The following is a 20289-nucleotide window of genomic DNA, read 5'->3' as shown; positions in this document are numbered from 1 at the left end:
CCGTTTTTAAGACTTTTTAAGGCCTTAAATTTAAAGTTCAGAATTTTAGACTTTTTAAGACTTTTTAAGACCCCGCGGAAACCCTGTGGTCCACTGTGTTTTATCAAGGGCAGGGTCAATGCAGCTAGCTATCAGGAGATTTTGGAGCACTTCATGCTTCCATCTGCTGAAAAGCTTTATGGAGATGAAGATTTCGTTTTTCAGCACGACCTGGCACCTGCTCACAGTGCCAAAACCACTGGTAAATGGTTTACTGACCATGGTATTACTGTGCTCAATTGGCCTGCCAACTCTCCTGACCTGAACCCCATAGAGAATCTGTGGGATATTGTGAAGAGAAAGTTGAGAGACGCAAGACCCAACACTCTGGATGAGCTTAAGGCCGCTATCGAAGCATCCTGGGCCTCCATAACACCTCAGCAGTGCCACAGGCTGATTGCCTCCATGCCACGCCGCATTGAAGCAGTCATTTCTGCAAAAGGATTCCAGACCAAGTATTGAGTGCATAACTGAACATAATTATTTGAAGGTTGACTTTTTTTGTATTAAAAACACTTTTCTTTTATTGGTCGGATGAAATATGCTAATTTTTTGAGATAGGAATTTTGGGTTTTCATGAGCTGTATGCCAAAATCATCAGTATTAAAACAATAAAATACCTGAAATATTTCAGTTGGTGTGCAATGAATCTAAAATATATGAAAGTTTAATTTTTATCATTACATTATGGAAAATAATGAACTTTTATCACAATATGCTAATTTTTTGAGAAGGACCTGTATATATGATATTTGCCTTCTGTACTGCAAAAATATGGAATAATGATGATGATCTTATCCAAAAGTACATCAAAGTTGAATTGTGATGAGTAATGAATTAAATGTTTGCTCTGGCTGTGAGAAGTTTTACTCCAAAATTTCTACACAGAGGAGAGGTGGTGTCTTACCTTCACCCATTGGGACGTCATGGGCTGTGCTATGGGATTTCTCTGGCATGGCACTGAGGCCTCACTCCTGTAAATCAGAGAAAAATAAGATGTGAACATCTCATGCAGATTCAACATTCTGTAGGATAGGCTTGAGAATCACATTGGCATTTGTGGGCAGTTTAGATCCTAAACTGTTTAGATCCTCCTATGATTTTGTTTAGTTTAGATCCTCCTATGATTTTGTTTAAATGAGATGTCAGCTCAAACAAGTTAGGTAAGGCCCCCTGATTTTTTCCATTGTTCTTCCCTTGGGAAACATTATCATTATCATTGATATTCTAACAACACCCAGCTTTTTATTTCTACATGAACCAAAGAGGCACTTCAATGAAGTTTTTAACCTTAGAACCAAATGCCACTACACAAAAGACGCTAGAATATAATATGTATCTCATGGTTGTACTATTGTCATTCTTTGCAGTTAAAGGGTTAGTTCACCCAAAAATGAAAATTATGTCATTAATGACTCACCCTCATGTCGTTCCAAACCCGTAAGACCTCCGTTCATCTTCGCAACACAGTTTAAGATATTTTAGATTTAGTCTGAGAGCTTTCTGTCCCTCCATTGAAAATGTACAGTATGTACAGTATAATGTCCATGTCCAGAAAGGTAATAAAAACATCATCAAAGTAGTCCATGTGACATCAATGGGTTAGTTAGAATTTGTTGAAGCATCGAAAATACATTTTGGTCCAAAAATAACAAAAACTACGACTTTATCCAGCATTGTCTTCTCTTCCGGGTCTGTTGTCAATCTGCGTTTACGACTCCACAGTGACGTTGCTGACGTCACTAAAATATCTTAAACTGTGTTCCGAAGATGAACGGAGGTCTTACTGGTTTGGAACAACATGAGGGTGAGTCATTAATGACATAATTTTAATTTTTGGATGAACTAACCCTTTAAGAACCTGGGGCCACATTCATGAAATATTCTTAATTAGTTTTTTCTTGCTTATTTTCTTCTTATTTTCTTACTTAAAAAAAAAAAAAAAGAATATTTTTTGTTCCCAAATACTTTTTACTTAAGAATGTTCTTAAGATAAAATTTAGTATTCAAGTATTCATATTCCTGAAAAGAATGTTAATGTTAAAAGGTTAAAATGTTAAAAATCATCATAAATAACTTCTTAAAGTTAGGATAACCTCTAACCTGTCTTAAATCCCAAAGATAGGATATTTAATGAATTTATTGGGTTGTTTCACATATATAGCATTACAACAAAACACTACATATAATACATATTACTAGTAACAGGAATGTTGACAAGTAATCTGAAGTGACACAGATCAATCAGGAAAATCACTAGAATGAATGCATATATGTACGATGCGTTCACTATAGCTAGAACTAGCAAGGCAGCACAAAGATACAAGACGCATTCATTCTAGAGAGAAAGCAAGAAAGACGCAAATAAATGGGAATAATTGAGTGATTAACTCCTATCAAGCCAGTTGTACAAAAAATAGTCTGTGCACTTATTATGATTAATCTGCAAGCAGTGCAAAACAGTGCAAGACAGGCTTTGAGGTGTTTTTTCATTCGACGAGTCTTATGAAGCTCAGTAATGCCCACCTTTAATCAAATGACAAAGCCTTTAATTTTCTTCTTAAGAAAAAATGTAGATGTTCTTAAGAAAATATTTGAGAACTTTCCAAGAATTGCACTTAGTAACATTCTTACGAACTTCTTAGAATTTATCTTAAGAATTTTCTTAACTTCCTTCTTAAGAAGATTTTCGTGAATCCGGCCCTTGGGTGTTACGCTTGCACTGTCTTTTAATGGTCACATTGCTAATGTTCATAGAAAGGCCTTCTTTCATCTCAAAAACAATGCTAAACTTTATTAATGCATTAATAACCTCCAGACTAGATTATTGTAATGTGCTACTGGGTGAATGTCCTGATGGTAAATAAGCCCCGGCTGGTTCAAGAAGAATCAAGAAACATCCTAACTAGAATCAGCCCAATATTATCGTCTCTACATTGGCTACCGCATTGTCCAGTTTTAAAATTTTGCAAATTACTTACAAAGCCTTGAATGGCCCAGCTCCACATTACTTATGCAGTCTTTCATAGTGTTATAATCCATCACAACCACTACAGTTGCAAAATTATCGTCTGTTGATAGTAATTTCAAAATCCACAAAAGGAGGTAGATCCTTTCCTACCTGGCTCCTAAACTCTCTAATAGTTTTCTTAGGACTGTCTAGGACTCAGATACACTCTATGTTGACATTATATTCATTTTTTTCTCACAGTGTCATTTGTTAAGGATTTAATTCACTAAAGCAAATATATAGAAAGTTGTTTCATAGTAATATGCAAGCAATAACTGCACCAACAGCACACTTAGGCCTATGATGGACCTATGAAAATAAATCCATTTCCTTTGGTTCAGGACAGGCCATAAAACTAAAGGAACATTAGGATCCCACACCCAGTTACCATTTCCTTAGAAACAAATGATCCTGCCAACCAGAACATCCTTGTCATTTATCCTTTCATGTGGTCATTTGTTTGACCTGTGCAGCACTGGTCAACAGTCAGCATATGTATTTATGTCACCATTGCCAAAAGAGATTTGAGCCATATGGAAGTGAAGGAACACTAGCTTGATTGGTTTGAACTAAAGTCCACTTGTTTAATCTTAGTATAATCAAATAGGTTTTTTTGTTTTGTGTTTTTGGAACACAATATGGAGAAAAATGTAGATATTGTTAACATTTAAACAGTCAGTGAGTCAGTCATTATGAAGAATATCAAAGCTGACAGATCACCATTAGTTTTTTGCATTGCAATGTGCCAATGAAAAGTGTAATTGTTCATTGTTTATGGTCGCCAGGAAACATTGCAACTTGTAATATAAAATTCAAATGATATGCGCTCACAGGTGTGTGCATACTGGCAAGGTGTTCGTTTGGTGAAAAAGAAGTGCTCATACTGTATGTTGTTGTCTGTGAATATTAATAAATTCAACTTTCTTTTCATCTATCAGTCCATAAAATACAACATTCCTTCAGAATGCACCTCCTCATTTGACAGGGGACACTTTAGTACTGTCCTAAACTGATGACATTAAGTGAGGTAATTTTGGTTTGACTGCTCAAACCATCACAGCAATGCTCTATGGTACCATAGATACACGGCATTTACAATGTTAAAAGAAATTAACCTACAAATGGTTTAGTAATAGATGTCTCTAAATATTAAATTGGGATAGGAGAAAGATTAAAAAAAAAAAAAAAGACACTTCATTTCTCTTATTTACTTCTGTGGGACTAAGCTTGCTCATCTATTATATGGCTTCACATATATGCACACATTACTCTGAACTATTCATCTGCAGTCCAGCCAATAAAATAAAATAAAAAAACAGCCACAGCATCTAAGTACCTCTTGAAACATTTTCCTCCTCCACAAGCACAATAAAGGCTATGATGCTTTCCAGTCTCCATTCATCATTTCCTTCTACTGTCTGACACTGAGGGTCAAAAGCTTTGCTTGGATCAGCACACAGCTGTGATCTGACCTCTACATGTTGAAACCAAAGCCTATTACCCCACTTTAATACTATAGTATTGCATAATGTCTAACATAAAAATGATAATCCACAAACGTCAACATCAATCTTCAAAGTAAAAAGTCAACATCAAAGTAAAACGTCATACCACAATTCTTAAAATACTTGAAATAATTTCTTCATGTCTTCATGCTCTACCTAGCAAAAATATTTCCAGTCCATCCAGACCATTTACTTAAATTATGAACATAAAAATGTTTTTGACACCACAATCATGAGCTCAATAACATACAACAATGATATGTACTGAAGGTGCAGTGGCAAAATCAGCTTGTTTAATTGTAAGGGTCAGGGAGAGAAATTGAAATGGTCAACAAAACTAAACTGTAGTCCTATTCCAACAGGATTAGTTTTGCCAGAGGAGGTAAATTTGTATTTTCAGACATACTTTCCTTTTTTCTCATCCAATTTAAATCTTGTTTATTTCCATACGTTGTGTGATGCACACATACAGAATACAAATGTATATAAAGTAAATTCTGCATTTAAGCCATTTTGGAAAGTGTACTGATAATTAGGATTTGTCTAGTTTTGTGCCTTGCAAGACAACACATGCTTGCATGACTTTCACAGGAGCAAAAAGGTACATCATAAAGATTGCATGGCTGTATACTTGATTTTATACACCTGTAAGTAATAGGTGTATGTGAAATAGTCAAATCCGTTAATTAGGTGGTGTCTACATACCTTTGGCCAAGTAGTTTACCTATTATGTAACTGTTTTGGAAGATTACACCCAGTCAATGGTTTGTTAACACCCTATCTTAAAAGGGATAGTTCACCCAAAAATGAAAATTTTGTCATCAGTCTCATCCTCATGTTGTTTGACATCCATAAGACTTTTGATCATCTTCAAAACACAATTGAAGATGTTTTTAATGAATGAGATTTCTGTCCCTCCACTCAAAACTTTTCACTCAAAAAGTCCATTCACTTAAAACTTTTACGCTCTGGAAATACTTGAAAAAGTAATCTATATGAATAGAGGTTATTATTAAGAGGCACAATCACTTTGTATGATGAACAGAGGATTTTATTCATAAACACTGAAAAACACATACATAGAGCATGTCAAATATGGTAAATGGAAGCTCTACCATACTTGCTTGACACGCAAGAACAAACCGGACTGGTTCTCGCATTTCAAGTATAAATAAATCTGTTCATCATATAAAATGATTGTGTCTCTACAGAAGACATGGAATAAAGCACTTGATTACATTCACCTTGACATTCTGAATTATCCAAAGAGTCAAAGTTTTGGGTAAATGAACTCAGTCCCTCCTCTCACATTTTATTAAAAAATATCTTATATGTTTCAAAGACGAACAAAAGTCGGTTACACTTTATTTTACAGTGCTGTAGATACATTGTAATTACTCAAATAAGTACTGAGTACTATTAATTAGCTACATGTACTTACTATAGAGTTACAGTTAGGGTTAGGATTTGGTTTAGGGTTAGTTACTTGTAATTATGCATAATTTACTGTTATTACTATAGTAAGTACATGTAGTATCGTGTAACTACGGCACTGTAAAATAAAGTGTTACCCAAAAGTCTTATGGATTTGGAAAGACATGAGTGTGAATGATGACAAAATGTTCATTTTTGGGTGAACTATCCCCCAAGTACTGTAGGTTATCACAAAAAGCCATCATCCTTAGCCACCTTAAAGGAGAAGTGTATCATTTTTTTTTTATTAAAATACTTTGTAATATCCCAGCTTAATTGAGAAGTGCAAACAGAAAGCATAAACACTGTGGCTCTGTCATGCTATTAAAACACTGTTCTGTTTGTTTAAACATCCAGACCAGCCAAACAGAGCCATTCTGAGGCAGGACTACAGTATCTGTCTATTAGGCCAATGGCAGACTGTGGGACTGTTCAGGAAATTTGTTTGAAAACAACCTTTGTTTTTAGAAATTCCTGTTTCACGCCACTTTCATCACTGAAATTACACCCCTCAGCATTTAAGATGAATGACTGCAACAATGACACACTCAAACTGCGTCTTTTTTGTTCATGAAAAGGATCATTGAAAATAATACTTTAAAACATTGTTTAGTTGTCTCTGTGTATTAGGCTGGGATAAGACAAATAATGTTAACATTTATGTTGTAATCATTTATTATGGCAATGCAAAGCTTTGCTTCAAGCTTCAGTTAATAATTCAGACCTTACAGTAACATGTCAGTGATTAAGGCTATACAGCTATAATCATGACTTGTCTTGGTGTCATGGCTAAAGTCATAAACTTATGTTTTAACCAATAACATAGGCAATAACATAACCCATAACAAACATACATTTATGCATGGTCATACAGCCTGTAGCTACCCTGAATCATTAATGCTTGCCTACAGCACTGGTTAGGTTACAGATCACAATCTAAATCAAATCCAAAAAAAAAAAAAAAAAAACATTTTCCTATCATACTGTAGGGGATTTCCAAAATTCCCATCTTTTAAATCTGCTACAACGTTAATGAGCCATAAATCAATTTACTACTTTTAGCTCACAAGACCAAGGTTTCAAACGCTGTGGAAGGGTATACTCTTTCCTCTCTGAAATCTGGTTTGCCTATAGTGATTTGTTGAGGGTGACATTTTGTGATGGCGAGATAAACTCTATCTGCTTCTGTGGTTTCCATCTATTTCACCTATCCATTCTTTACATGCAGAGATAACTATAAGTTTAGGTTGATTTTCTAAAAACATACCCATTGAAATGCTGATGAGACTTACCATGTTGAAGTGACTCCTAAAGCTCCGAAAAGCAGGCATGATGTGACATGGAGACATAAGAAACTAAATCTTGTTTTCAGACTTGGCTAAAAAAAAGAGGGATAGGGGTTAAATGACACAGCTGGAGAACAACAATGAACAAACAGCCCCTCACAGCCCAGTGCCAGATCACATGACAAGGCAAAGCACAGATACAAGAGGGCCTATTCTGGGAGCCTCTATGTGACACCACACTAACCTATGCATATTGACAAGAAGATACACAAATAACAAATATTGGCGTGCAACAAGGCAATAAACTAAAATTTCATCTATATGCAATAATGTCATTACAGGATACAAATTTTAGTCTAGCATGTAACCTGTTTATTCAAATATGAACACTGAACAAAGCACATACATAAAACCAAGCTTTAAGTATGTGAATATTACGTGATATGCAAGAACAAAACTTGTTGGTTCTTGCACATCAAACAAGAACATTTGAGCTTCCTTTTACCATATTTTAATATGCACTAAGATTGGGTCCTGCTGATCAATGCTTATATGTGAATAAAATAAATGAACTAAGTTAAATCTGTTCATCATATAATGTGATTGTGTTCCCTCAGAAGCCTTGCATTAAACTACTTGAACTTATTAACTCAGAATAACACAAGCACACCATTTGAGGTCTCACTCTGAAAATCCTGAAACCCAAAACATCAACATGACTGCCTACATCTACATATCAACAACCACAGGTTTTCAGAAACTTGGCCTTCCCAGTCAGACAAAGTAGGACAGATTGTATTCCTTAAAGAACTAATGATAAGAGCAAAATGTGTGAATGTTGTCTGGGGTCCCCCACTTAGCAGTTCCCAACCTGATCCTGGAAAACCCCCAACAGCATGTTTTTCTAATCAAACACAACTAGTACTCCAATGCTGTGTCTTATTTCAAAGGCTGCGTCCTCCGGAGGTCACAATTGTTGGCCACATATGTCATCAAAGATGTCTCATTTCAGAAAAGTAAACATTATAAAATTGATTTATTCTGCATGAGGCACAAATCATTGTAAGTTCTTTCTTACTTTGCAATATAATGGTTACTTTTCCAAAATGAGGCAACCTCAATGAAGTATGCGGCCGACAAATGCGACTTCCTGAGGGCGCAGCCTTAGAAAGAAGACACAGCAACATATTTGTGATTGAATTCAGAGAATGTACTGTTGTGCGTGATATTTTCCACAAACCAGTTCAGTGGAAAGTTTTTATTGGTCATGTCAATCACAGTGATTGCCTAACACTGATCCCTAAACCTACCCATCACTGTAAACTTAACCAATGAAATTAGCTGCATTTCTGCTGAACAGGTTGTCACTCCTTTGACCTGGATATACTTTAAATGTGAGATAATAAAAACTTGAAAATAATTTTCTCAAGTGTTGTTAAATGGGAACACTTTACAATATGGTCTCATTTATTAACATTATTTAATTAATTAGTTAACCTTAATTTATTATGAGAAATATATTTTACAGCATTTATTAACCTTTGTTAATGTTTAGTTAATAAAAAAAATCAATTGTTGAATATTTGTTCATGTTAGTTCACAGTGTATGAACTAATGTTAACAGATACAACTTTTGATTTTAATAATGTATTAGTAAATGTAGAACTTACAGCTAAGGTCAAAAGTTTACATACCCCTTGCAGAATATGCAAAAATGTTAATAATTTTAACAAAATAAGAAGGATCATGAAAATCACATGTTATTTTTTATTTAGTACTGTCCTGAATAAGCTATTTCACATAACAATGTTTACATAAAGTCCACAAGACAAAAAATAACTGCATTTATAAAAATTACCCAGTTCAAAAGTTTACATACCCTTGATTCTTAATACTGTGTGTCATTGCCTGGATAATCCATGACTGTTTCTTTTTAAAAAGCTGCAAACATTCACTGATGCTCCAGAAGGAAAATCAATGCATTAAGAGTTAGGGGGGTGAAAACCTTTGAACAAGGAGATGATGTGCAATTTTTCCATATTTTGTTTAAAGATCATATTTTTTCATTTAGTACTGCCCTTCAGAAGCTACGAAAGATACTTACATGTTTCCCAGAGGACAAAAGAGTACAATTTATCCTATTCATCCAATTCAAAATGTTTTCACCCCCCGACACTTCATGCATCGTGTTTTCTTCTGGACCATCAGTGAATGTTTGCAGCTTTTGTAACAGTTGTGTTCGAGTCCCTCAGTTGTCCTCAGTGTGAAAATATAGATCTCAAAACCATACAGTCATTGTTGGAAAGGGTTCAAATATGCAGAAGATGCTGGAAAATCAAAGAAATTGCAGGACATCGCGGATTTTTCTAAAGAGCAGAGCACAGTTTAAATGCTAAGGACAATCAAGGGACTCAAGAACAACCATCATAAAAACAAAGTCACAAAAACAGTCATGGATCATCAAAAACAATCATGGATCATCAAAAACAGTCATGGATCATCCAGGTAACGACACACAGTATTAAGAAACAAGGGTATATAAACTTTCATTTGGGTCAACTGGGTCATTTTTATAAATTAAGCTATTTTTTTTTGTCTTAGGGACTTTACGTAAACATCTGTTATGTGAAATAGCTTATTCAGGACAGTACTAAATAAAAAATAAAATGCAATTTTCATGACCCTTCTTTTTTTGTTAAAATGATTAACATTTTTGCATAATTTGCAAGGGGTATGTAAACTTTTGACCTCAATTGTAGGCTAGCTAAAAGTAATAAATGCTGTAGACGTATTGCTTAGCTTTAGTTCATGTCAACTAATGTGGTTAACTACATTTTTACCACAAGGAACAACTTTCTTGGTACCTATTGCACTTACTGTATATTTGAGAATATGTGCCCAGCTCTGCCATTTTTTTATTTACAATTTTTTTTTTTTTATCTGACAGCTGCCTCAGTGCAGAAAACAGAAAGCAGACAGCATGACAGGGGGTGTTAAGCTTCCAAGGAATTCTGTCCAGTACAGTTACTGAAGGTTGGTAACTAACAGAGGAAGTGATTTTCACAGGATAAATAGACGCAGAAATCTAAAATAAGCACAGATAGACATCTCTCAGCATGTTTACATACAGCCATGATCACTGCTTCCAAGAAAGCTGATGCACTAGTCATGCCCAAACCTCTCCTGGAGACCGCCCATTTATACACATTTTGGGCAAATTCCAAACGGCATTTTTGCGCCTTTGAAGGGCACTTCGAGAAGGAGACTTCGAGAAGGGGTGTTTGTAGGGGTGTTCCAAACGAAAGTGAGCAACTGAATATCTTCACGAAGGGACGACTTACAAACAGAGCAATTCAAGTTGTTGTTTTTTTTCGTGATATATTTCACACATTTTTTTAATGCTATGTTTAAATAAGTTTTCATAGATAAGAAATGTGTTTTCTTGCAGTGTCCAAAGATGAGACGGCAAGTTTTAAAGTTGAAATCAGAAATACACTCACACACACATATATTGATATATATATATATATATAGACTGCAAGACCTGAATTGGGTAACCAAAATCTGCAGTGGTGGTGGTGGTGGTGGTGGTGATGGGGTGGGGGGGACTCCAGGACAGGTTTGGGATGCACTATGATACAGTGACCTCCACAATTATTGGCACCCTTGTTAAATATGAGCAAAGGTGGCTGTGAAAATAAATCTGCATTGTTTATCCTTTTGATCTTTCATTCAAAGAAATTCACAAAATTCTAACCTATCATTGAAGTAAAACAATTGAAATTGGAGGGAAACACACATTATGAAATATACGTTTTTCTCCAATACATGTTGGCCACAATTATTGACACCCCCAGAAATTCTTATGAGTAAAATATCTCTGAAGTATATTCCCATTCATATTCATAATTTTTTTAGCATACCAGGGTGACTAGGAGCATGAAATTGTCCAGCCATGACTTCCTGTTCCACAGGAGTACAATTATGTGTAAACACAAAGGCCAAATTCCCTTAATCATTCATCACAATGGGAAAAACCAAAGAATATAGTTCTGATGTGCAGCAAAACATTGTTGAGCTACACAAAATAGAAAATGGCTGTAAGAAAAAAGCGAACGCATTGAAAATCACCATTTCTATTATCAGGGCATTAATTAAGAGGTACAATCAACTAAAAATGTTACAAATCTGCCTGGAAGAGGACATGTGTCTATATTGTCCTAATGCATGGTGAGGAGGAAAGTTTGAGTGGACAAAGACTCTCCAAGGATCACAGCTGGAGAATTGCAGAGATTAGTTGAGTCTTGAGTCTCAGAAAGCCTAAAAAAATAATAATTATCAAACAGCACCTACATCCCCACAAGTTGATCGGGAGGGTTTCAAGAAAAATCCTGTGCTCTCATCCAGAAACAATCTCCAGCATATTCAGTGTCAGACAAGACTGGAATTGCAAAAGGGACTTAGGGTTCTATGGTCAGATGAAACTAAAAAAAAAAAATAAAAAGAGCTTTTTGGCAGCAAACCCACCAGATGGGTTTGGTGCACACATGGATAAAAAGTACCCCATGCCCACGGTTAAATATACTGCTGGATCTTTAATGTTGTTGGCCTATTTTTCTGCTGGAGGTCCTGGACGTGGCATCATGGATTCTATCAAATACTAACAGATAAAATCCAAAACAAACATCAAAACCAACACAAAAATGTGTCACTGAGCACAAAATGAAGCTTCTGCCATGACCATCCCAGTCCCCTGACCTGAACCCTAAAGAAAATGAGTGGAGTGAACTGAAGAGAAGAAACACCAACATGGAGCTGGGAATCCGAAGGATCTGGAGAGATTCTGTATGAAGGAATGGTCTCTGATATCTTGTCAGGTGTTCTTCAAACTCACCAGGCATTGTAGAAGAAGACTTAGAGCTGTTATCTTGGGAAAAGGAAGTTGCAATAATTGGGTGCCAATAATTGTGGTCATCGTGAACTAGAGAAAAACATTTATTTCATAATGAGCTTTTCCCCCACATTTTCAATTGTTTTACTTCAATGATAGGTTAGAATTTTGTGAATTTTTTGAATGAAAGATAAAAAGGATAAACAATGCAGATTTATTTTCACAGCCACCTTTGCTCATATTTACTAAGGGTGCCAATAATTGTGGAGAGCACTGTATAATGACCATTTACATTACTTTGTAGCAATTTATAAATCGGGAGTTCCAAACTTCAGCTATCCACCTTTTTCCTGAGCAAATGATGAGCACCGCCATGATGGATTCTAACTTCCGTTTGGATGCTGTCCTGTTACAGTCTCCTTAGGAACCCATTGTTAAAACAAGGTAAAAAGAGTGACTGAATTATTTAAACAGAAACTTTTTGAACATTACTAAAAAGCTTTAGCTGTGCTGTTGTTGACTGCTGCCACAACAACAGCAGCAATAAACTGAAGAAATTCTTGGAAAGTACGTGTTTTGAGCATCAGCAAATCTGAAAAGAATGTCCATATGCGGCGCTTTTCCTTGCAATTTTATGCCAAAGACTGGCAAGAGAAAACAAGCATGGCTTGTAACACTTGAGTTAAAATACTCCCTATAACAAGTATATGTGCACTCTTATCAATTTGAGGACATAACCCGCCTCGAAATTCACCCGATCAGGAGCTGTATGTTGTATATGAGCACCCATCTCTTTTCAATGTAGCTAACTTCAGGCAGCTTCATGTAATCTATGCACTCATTAAACGTTGACGAGTGAGGCTCTGACAAAAGACGGTCAATGCGACCCTGTAAAGTTATGGTACTATGGAGCCATGTGCTTTTTAAACCATTTTCATATCAACTTGGATATGCTAATTTAACTAGAAACACCAGAGACCAGAAATCATAAAGGATAATTCCGCTAAGAGTCAGGCCAGACTTACGCATTCAGGAAAAAAAAAGGTGGATCTAAGTAATGTTAAAAACATCTTTGCATATCCACTTGTGTTTTGTCTTTAATTTTATTACATTTCAGAGATTTTTTTGTTTGTTTTATTATTATTATTATTATATTGCCAATTCCCTGATATGTTAATAGTTCCCTTATGAACTCTCAGGCATAAAACGAGCTTCATATTTTCCTTCATATTTGGATTTTTACACTTGAAATTGTTAACCCAGGGTAATTTTAAACCAGGGGTGGGCAACTCGGGCCCCCCGGAGATCCACTTTCTTGCCGAGTTTAGCTCCAACCCTAATCAAACACACCCAAACAAACTAATTAAGGTCTTCAGGATTACTAGAAAACTACAGTTTGATCAGGGTTGGAGCTAAAATCTGCAGGAAGGATCTCGAGGGGCAGACTTGAGAACCCTGTTCTAAACCCTGGTTAAACTTAATTTTTATGTTTGTTTCAAGTTTCACACTGTTCATACTTTAAAAATTTATTCAAGATTTTACACTGTACATCAGTAAAACCCCAGGTTAATAATCTTATATGCATTTATGAGGTCAATAACATTGACTGGACGAATACAGCGAATACAACAGGCACACAACCTTCATGTCCATCTGTGAAAAGGTCGCCACGCAAGTCTTCTCTATAGTAGGTCTAAAAAAACAAAAATCAATCACCTTAAAAGCAAAAAATCAATAATAAACTCTCTTCTCTAGCTTAGGCTTCTTCCTAAAACCAAATATTATTATCACCCTGAAATTAATTTAAATGAACATTTCTTTAGTTTGAGGTACTGTCAAATCCCTTTCTTTGAACTGAGGAACTTTGTTCCAAGCAGTCCAAACAGCTTGCTGTGGTTAAGGTTCAGCATTATAGAGCCATTTTAACAATGAATCCACAGAAATGGAAGGGTTAAGGAAGACCAAACACCATCCTATTGTTTGTACTTCCGCTGATTGTGTTTCAGTGGTCTGGTCATAGCTCAGAAAACCTGACACAGCCAATACAAACATAAATACCACCACTAGTCAAAGATTTGGGCATCTTTGGTAGAATTTTTGTTTCTCATGATCCTAAAGACCTTTTTATATGAAGGTGTACACTGTAAATGTTTAAAATAAGTTGTAGTTAGTTTAAAAAACTGATTCTGAATTTCAAATCTCAAAATCACTTCACAAAATGCATTAATTCGCACCCTGTAACATCATCACACAGAGATGAATAATCAGCAGGACCAGAATTGAGAATCAATGGTGTAAACTGTAAAATATAAACTACATATAAACTACATATAAATGTCCTTATTTGAAATGGTTTCCTTGCCTAAAAAGTGCCCAGTATACATGGGAACTCCTTTAAATAAATAACATAATTGTTGTCCACTACATAATTACCAAACATCCACTAGTATGATTTCATTGTTTTGATGACTCTTTGATTTACTCTTATTGTATACAGGAGAAAAATAGTGATAATAATGAATGAAAAGGTATGTCTAAACCTTTGACTGATTGTGTATTTCAAAGAGCAGCAGATTTAACAGTCAAATAACAAGTCTCCAATATCAGGCTAAGGCAAATATTAGTCAATAAACAGAGTTTGTTTAGTGACATCAAGTTGCCCTGGTGATAAAAAAGACAAACTGTGGTAATAACAGGAACCCAGTACTGCATCTTTTGGACCACTGACCCATTTCTAACCACTCATTATCTATGGTATCTATGGTAACTTCAAAAAACAACAGGAGTAAAACAACAACATTAAAAAAACTATGATTCTTTAAGCAAGGATTTGCCTACAAACTGGAGACAAGTGCAATTTTTAAACAGAGTGTTACTTCCTTATCTGTCCAGGATCAGGAAATGAAAGAAGCTGTCTGGAACTCAGCCACAGGCAGGACTGGAAAAGGAACTGGGTGAGTCTACAATTCTATCACAGGTTTAACACACTCTCACATGGGACCCATTAACAAAGACTTCCCCAACCTGTTAGTGCCAAGAACCAGTGGCTGGTTCTCAAACCTAATCAGCTGACTACCTAGACAGGATTTGAGAACATCACAAGCTACATTCAGACTGGACATTTATTCCTGAAAATTGTAGGGGATGTGTGTGGTAGTGATGAAAGAGCAGGTTTACTTGACAAGTACATAAGATGTCACACTTTACAGGACTGTCTGGGATGCATGTGAATAAGACCACAGATTAATGAAAATCTCTAGTAGTGTGAATGAACAAAAGTCTGCAATAACAGAACAACTTTTCCAGATTTTTTTTCAAAATATCTGTGTGTAAGAGGCTTTAGACATACTCTGCATCACCTCAGCTCACAGCTTATCTGGACTTGAACATTTGGTGCACATAAAATAACAAGTGCTGGCTACAATCTGATCACTGATCACTGGATAAACTCCACTAAACTCAACATACAACTATAACAACCTGTGGTTGGTTGCTTCCTGTCAAATGGGCAGGTCTTCACCAGAATAAGCTACAACAAAGACCAGACAAGTTAAACGCCTGGCTACTCATAACTAAAGATGCCCAAACATGCTGCTAGGTAGGCAGCTGACCACATTTTTTTTGGTCTTGTCTACACTAATACGTTTTTGTTTGAAAACGTCTTGAACATCATCTTTTTCTCTCCGTTTTGGCCTGCGAAAATTGAACTTGTTGAAAACGGGAAATGTATACATTTGAAAACGCAGTTTTTGCGTTGTAGCGTGGACTTTGAAAACAGAGGTATTCGAAAATGATGACGCATGTTTAGTCATGTCATGTGTACATTGTACTGTCAGATATCTCAGTATTGAGCATGTTATGTGCTATTCACTTTCACATTGTTGCTAAAGACATCTTACTTTGTTCACTCTAAATATCACAGTCCTGCAATTCATTTGTCCTGTGGCAAAACATGAGGACAGTTACATTTTAGACTGAACATATAATGGTGGTTGAGTGTGACCTGGACGAATCAGTGAATGGTGAGATATTTTGCTAAATAATCCTTCCAGAAGAATAGCATGAAAACTTGATTACGTCTGTTCTGTCTGTATCATCTTTTATGAGGTTCTACACATGCACAGTCAGGTAAACTTAGTGTTTCCCGACATTTCAGTGTGGATGAGAAACTTTTGGAAAAATGTATCTGGATTAATGTAGACATAGCCTTAGACACAGCCAGTAGACGCACAAATGTGCCTAGCAGTGAAGGTGGGTAAAAGAGCTTTAATGGTAGTTCAAGGAATTTTTTGCATCTTCCACACATAATGAAATGTACAAAGCCCATAGTGACATGATAAAAACTGGCAGGAGCTTTATATTTGTAAAGATGTCCTAATAACTGAGAACATTCCTCAGAGATTGAGTCACAAATCCTGCCTCTTTCACAATTCTCTGGCTGAAATGTATCTTTTACATGCATTATACAACTGAAGGTCTTCCTGCAGATCTGTTTTCTTTCCTGTAGAAACTTGTGAAACAACTGTTATCTTGTTTGATAGACTGATAGGCTGTGGCAAGTCTTCCGATCAGAGGTTTTTCTACCTCTGTGGTTTTTCTGCTAAAGTGTCTGCTTAATCTACTAGAGAGGAAATAGTTCTTTTGATGAGTAACCTAGTGCAGAATTTGAAATATAGGCAATACTTGATTTTACATCACAACTTTTCTGTTTAAAATGTTCAATATTGTATCAGACTTTTGATCCACACTGTGTGTATGCTATAGCCTATATTCTTGTTCGACAGAGCTGCATATAGGTCTATATCTAGTCAGTCAAGGTTTTTAAATCGTCTTATTTTCAACCCCTTTTTCAAAGCTTCAAATCATCTCATCAAAGGTTTAAACTAAGAGGTGAGTTAAAAGAATAAAATATATAGCGTATATAACATGCAAATATTTATTATCGAAGCTGTCATCCACAATCCAAGTGACTGTCGCTTTCGGGTGACGAACATATGGCATTTAACGCACACTTTCAACTTTTGCAGTTTGCTTGTGAATACAATGCCCACATACTTTACATTCCTCCCGGAAAACATCAGTGGAGGTAGATAACTTCATTTTTACACATTTACAAAATGAAAGCATGATAAAAACTAAAACCGTTAACATAAAATAAAGTTTAGGAACGTAAGGTATAGCTCATACAAGCACTTACCAATTCAAGGGAAATAAAGTTTAAAAGCTTCGAAAGACGTCAGCCAAACAGTCCGTGATAAAGTTGCATTTATGTTAACAAAGGCTCTGTGGCACGAAAAAAAGACTTGTCGAGGTACAAAAGGACAATAAAAAAAGGCTGTCCTGCTCAAACTCCCCCGTTTGTTGCTTGTAGCTGTAATGATGACAGCATGATCATGTTCGCCTCCTGTAACACTCCGCTTTTTTCGAAAGTCAACGAGTGCGCATGCGCGTCTGTTTAAGGACGTGTGCGCGTCGGTGTCGATGTGCGTTTGCGCGCTCATGAAATTCTTTTACCAGAGCATACGATAATAATTACTTAACTGTATTGGAACAGTAATTAGTTACTTTAAATAAATTACTTTTTTACGATTTTTAATAGTTTATTCATATTTATAGCATACTATTTCTTTATTGTTAAAATTTTATTTTTTAATTTCTTTTTAAATATTTCAATTTGCATGTCCACATTATTCATCATCATTACATTTTAATGGGTTAATTAGAATAAAGAAATGAAACAGACCTGAATGTAGCTTTTAAATTAAAACATTCTGCTTTCACTATACGTTGTTTTGATTGATTGATTGATTGATTGATTGATTGATTGATTGATTGATTGATTGATTGATTGATTGATTGATTGATTGATTGATTGATTGATTTGGTGTTTAGTTCAACCCTGTTGAGATGTCACTTTTCCAACTTTAAAAATAAAAGTTTGAACTTTCTGACACTTTTAGAAAGTAGCAACTGAAATTTTCAGGCACAAATGGCACCATGTCCCTTTAATGTCCTAACGTTTATGTATAGATTGACAAACAGACATTTATGACTCTTGGGATTAAAAAAATGCATGATGCAAAAGTTTATGCTTTAATGAAAGATAAAACTCAGGAAGTATGTCTCATGAGTCATCTTAAAGGGATAGTTCACCCAAAAATGAAAATTATTCCATGATGTACTCACCCTCAAGCCATCAGGTGTATATGACCGGAGATAAAAAATATTCTTAGTCCTCCAAGGTTTATAACGGTTGTGAATGGCTGCCCAAATTCTGAAGACAAAAAAATGCATCCATTCATTAAAAAATGAAACCATACGATTCCAGGGAGTTAATAAAGGCCTTCTGAAGTGAAACGATGCATTTGTGTAAGACAAGTATCCTTATTTAAAACTTTATAAAGTAAAATAACGAGCTTCCAGCACGGCAGCCATATGCATTCGACATATGTCCAAAAAGCGCTAACTTCTGCGATGTAGTACACAATGCCATGACGTTCTACACTATGTCATGACATATAGAGAATTTGGGCAGCCATTCACAACCATTATAAACCTTGGAGGACTAAGGATATTTTTTAAAATATATCTCTGATTGTGTTTGTCTGAAAGAAGATATATACACATATACACCTAGGATGGTTTGAGGGTGACAAAATCATGGGATCATTTTTGGGTGAACTGTACCTTTAACAACCATCACAGCTTTCTTACGCAACCGTTATTTTACTCATGTTATAAATATATAGTCTTTTCACATGACAGTCTACAAATATGTCATTATTAAGATGAACATTAAAACAAAACACGCCAAGACATGCCACAAACGTGTTTGTCAACCAACGCAACCAGCTGGACAGGTGTATGAATTCTGTTCCCACGTCAACACTGTCCTTAACCAGAAAAACTGGAAGACTATGTGTCTTGAAGTTAATTCTTACATGACTCATGGCAAACAACAAAACATCCCACACTAAGAAAGGAAATCTGTTTAAAGAACACACTTTCGCTCATTTTAGGGAATCGATAAAAGTAAGAATGTAAACATACTGGTATTTCAGAAACCTTAGACCCTGCCTCATTGTATGACAAATCAGCATGCACATATCCTGGCCAAAAAAAATCAAGCAAAAGAAAAATGGAACAACAGGGTGAAAAAGAATGACAACCATCACGTGAACGTTATCAACCTGGGCTGCGTTTCCCAAAAGCATCGTAAGCCTAAGTTGATCGTAGCTCCATTGGTTTCAATGGAGCTACGATCAACTTAAGCTTACGATGCTTTTGGGAAACGCTGCCCTGATCTGAGTTATACAGTGTTTTGGTGGTGTTTTAAATTTATAAAAGGTGCCACTCCCTAATGAATAAATTAACCTTGATATTTAAAGGGATCGTTCACCCAAAAATGAAAATTCTGTTATCATTTAATCACCCTCAGGTTGTTCTGACTAAAGTGAGTTTCTTTGCTCTGTTGAACACAAAAGAAGATATTTTGAAGAATGTTGGTAACCAAACAGCTGATGCGGCCCCCTTAACTTCCATAGTATTTCTTTTTTCCATGCTATGGAAGTCAATGGGGTCCATCAACTGTTTGGTTACCCATACTCTTCAAATTATCTTCTTTTGTGTTCAGCAGGAGAAATAAATTCATACAGGTTTGGAACAATTTGAGGGTGAGTAAATGATGACAAAACTTTCATTTTTGGGTGAACTATCCCTTTGAGTTGAGAGTCAAATATTATCCTTTAATTCAGATTGCTTTGTTATTCAGTATGGTCACTGAGAGATCAATGATGATATTATAATGGCTGGTTTCTTAGTTAAGACATTTCAGACAAGACCGAACAAGTCAGGACTTGCTTTGAAGTGACAGATTCCATGGAAACATTGGGTGGATGTTTGGCTTTTGTCTAAAACCATTGTGTCGATCAAGTAATTCAAGGTGAAGAATTAAGTTAGAAGTTAACAAAAAAATAAAATAAAATTAAAAAATTAAAAAAAAAAAAAATACAAGACATAACAACAGAAAAGGTCACTGGCATGTTATAATTTTAATGTAATTTTATTATGATATACAATCCTAGT

General features: G+C 35.6%; 1 protein-coding gene across 2 annotated transcripts in view; it reads right to left on the bottom strand.

Annotated features, from left to right (window-relative positions):
• LOC125278140 (pleckstrin homology domain-containing family G member 3) overlaps window positions 1-17631 on the bottom strand; it is an 81257-nt gene extending 63626 nt beyond the window's left edge. The window contains exons 1-3 of one of the 2 annotated variants that reach the window (XM_048206983.1): window positions 17402-17631; window positions 7320-7405; window positions 947-1013 (exon numbers count right to left, since the gene is read on the bottom strand). In XM_048206983.1, coding sequence (XP_048062940.1) covers window positions 947-995 — 49 coding nt within the window. In that variant the 5' untranslated portion in view covers window positions 996-1013; window positions 7320-7405; window positions 17402-17631. The remainder of the gene's footprint in view (window positions 1-946; window positions 1014-7319; window positions 7406-17401) is intronic. The other variant, XM_048206982.1, reaches the window with a different exon arrangement.
• Between the last annotated feature and the right edge of the window lie 2658 nt (window positions 17632-20289).

Source organism: Megalobrama amblycephala, linkage group LG11, assembly GCF_018812025.1.
Source record: "Megalobrama amblycephala isolate DHTTF-2021 linkage group LG11, ASM1881202v1, whole genome shotgun sequence".
Taxonomy (NCBI): Eukaryota; Metazoa; Chordata; class Actinopteri; order Cypriniformes; family Xenocyprididae; genus Megalobrama; species Megalobrama amblycephala.
The sequence above is the reverse complement of the archived record's forward strand: the minus strand, read 5'-3'. Positions and strand labels throughout refer to the sequence as shown.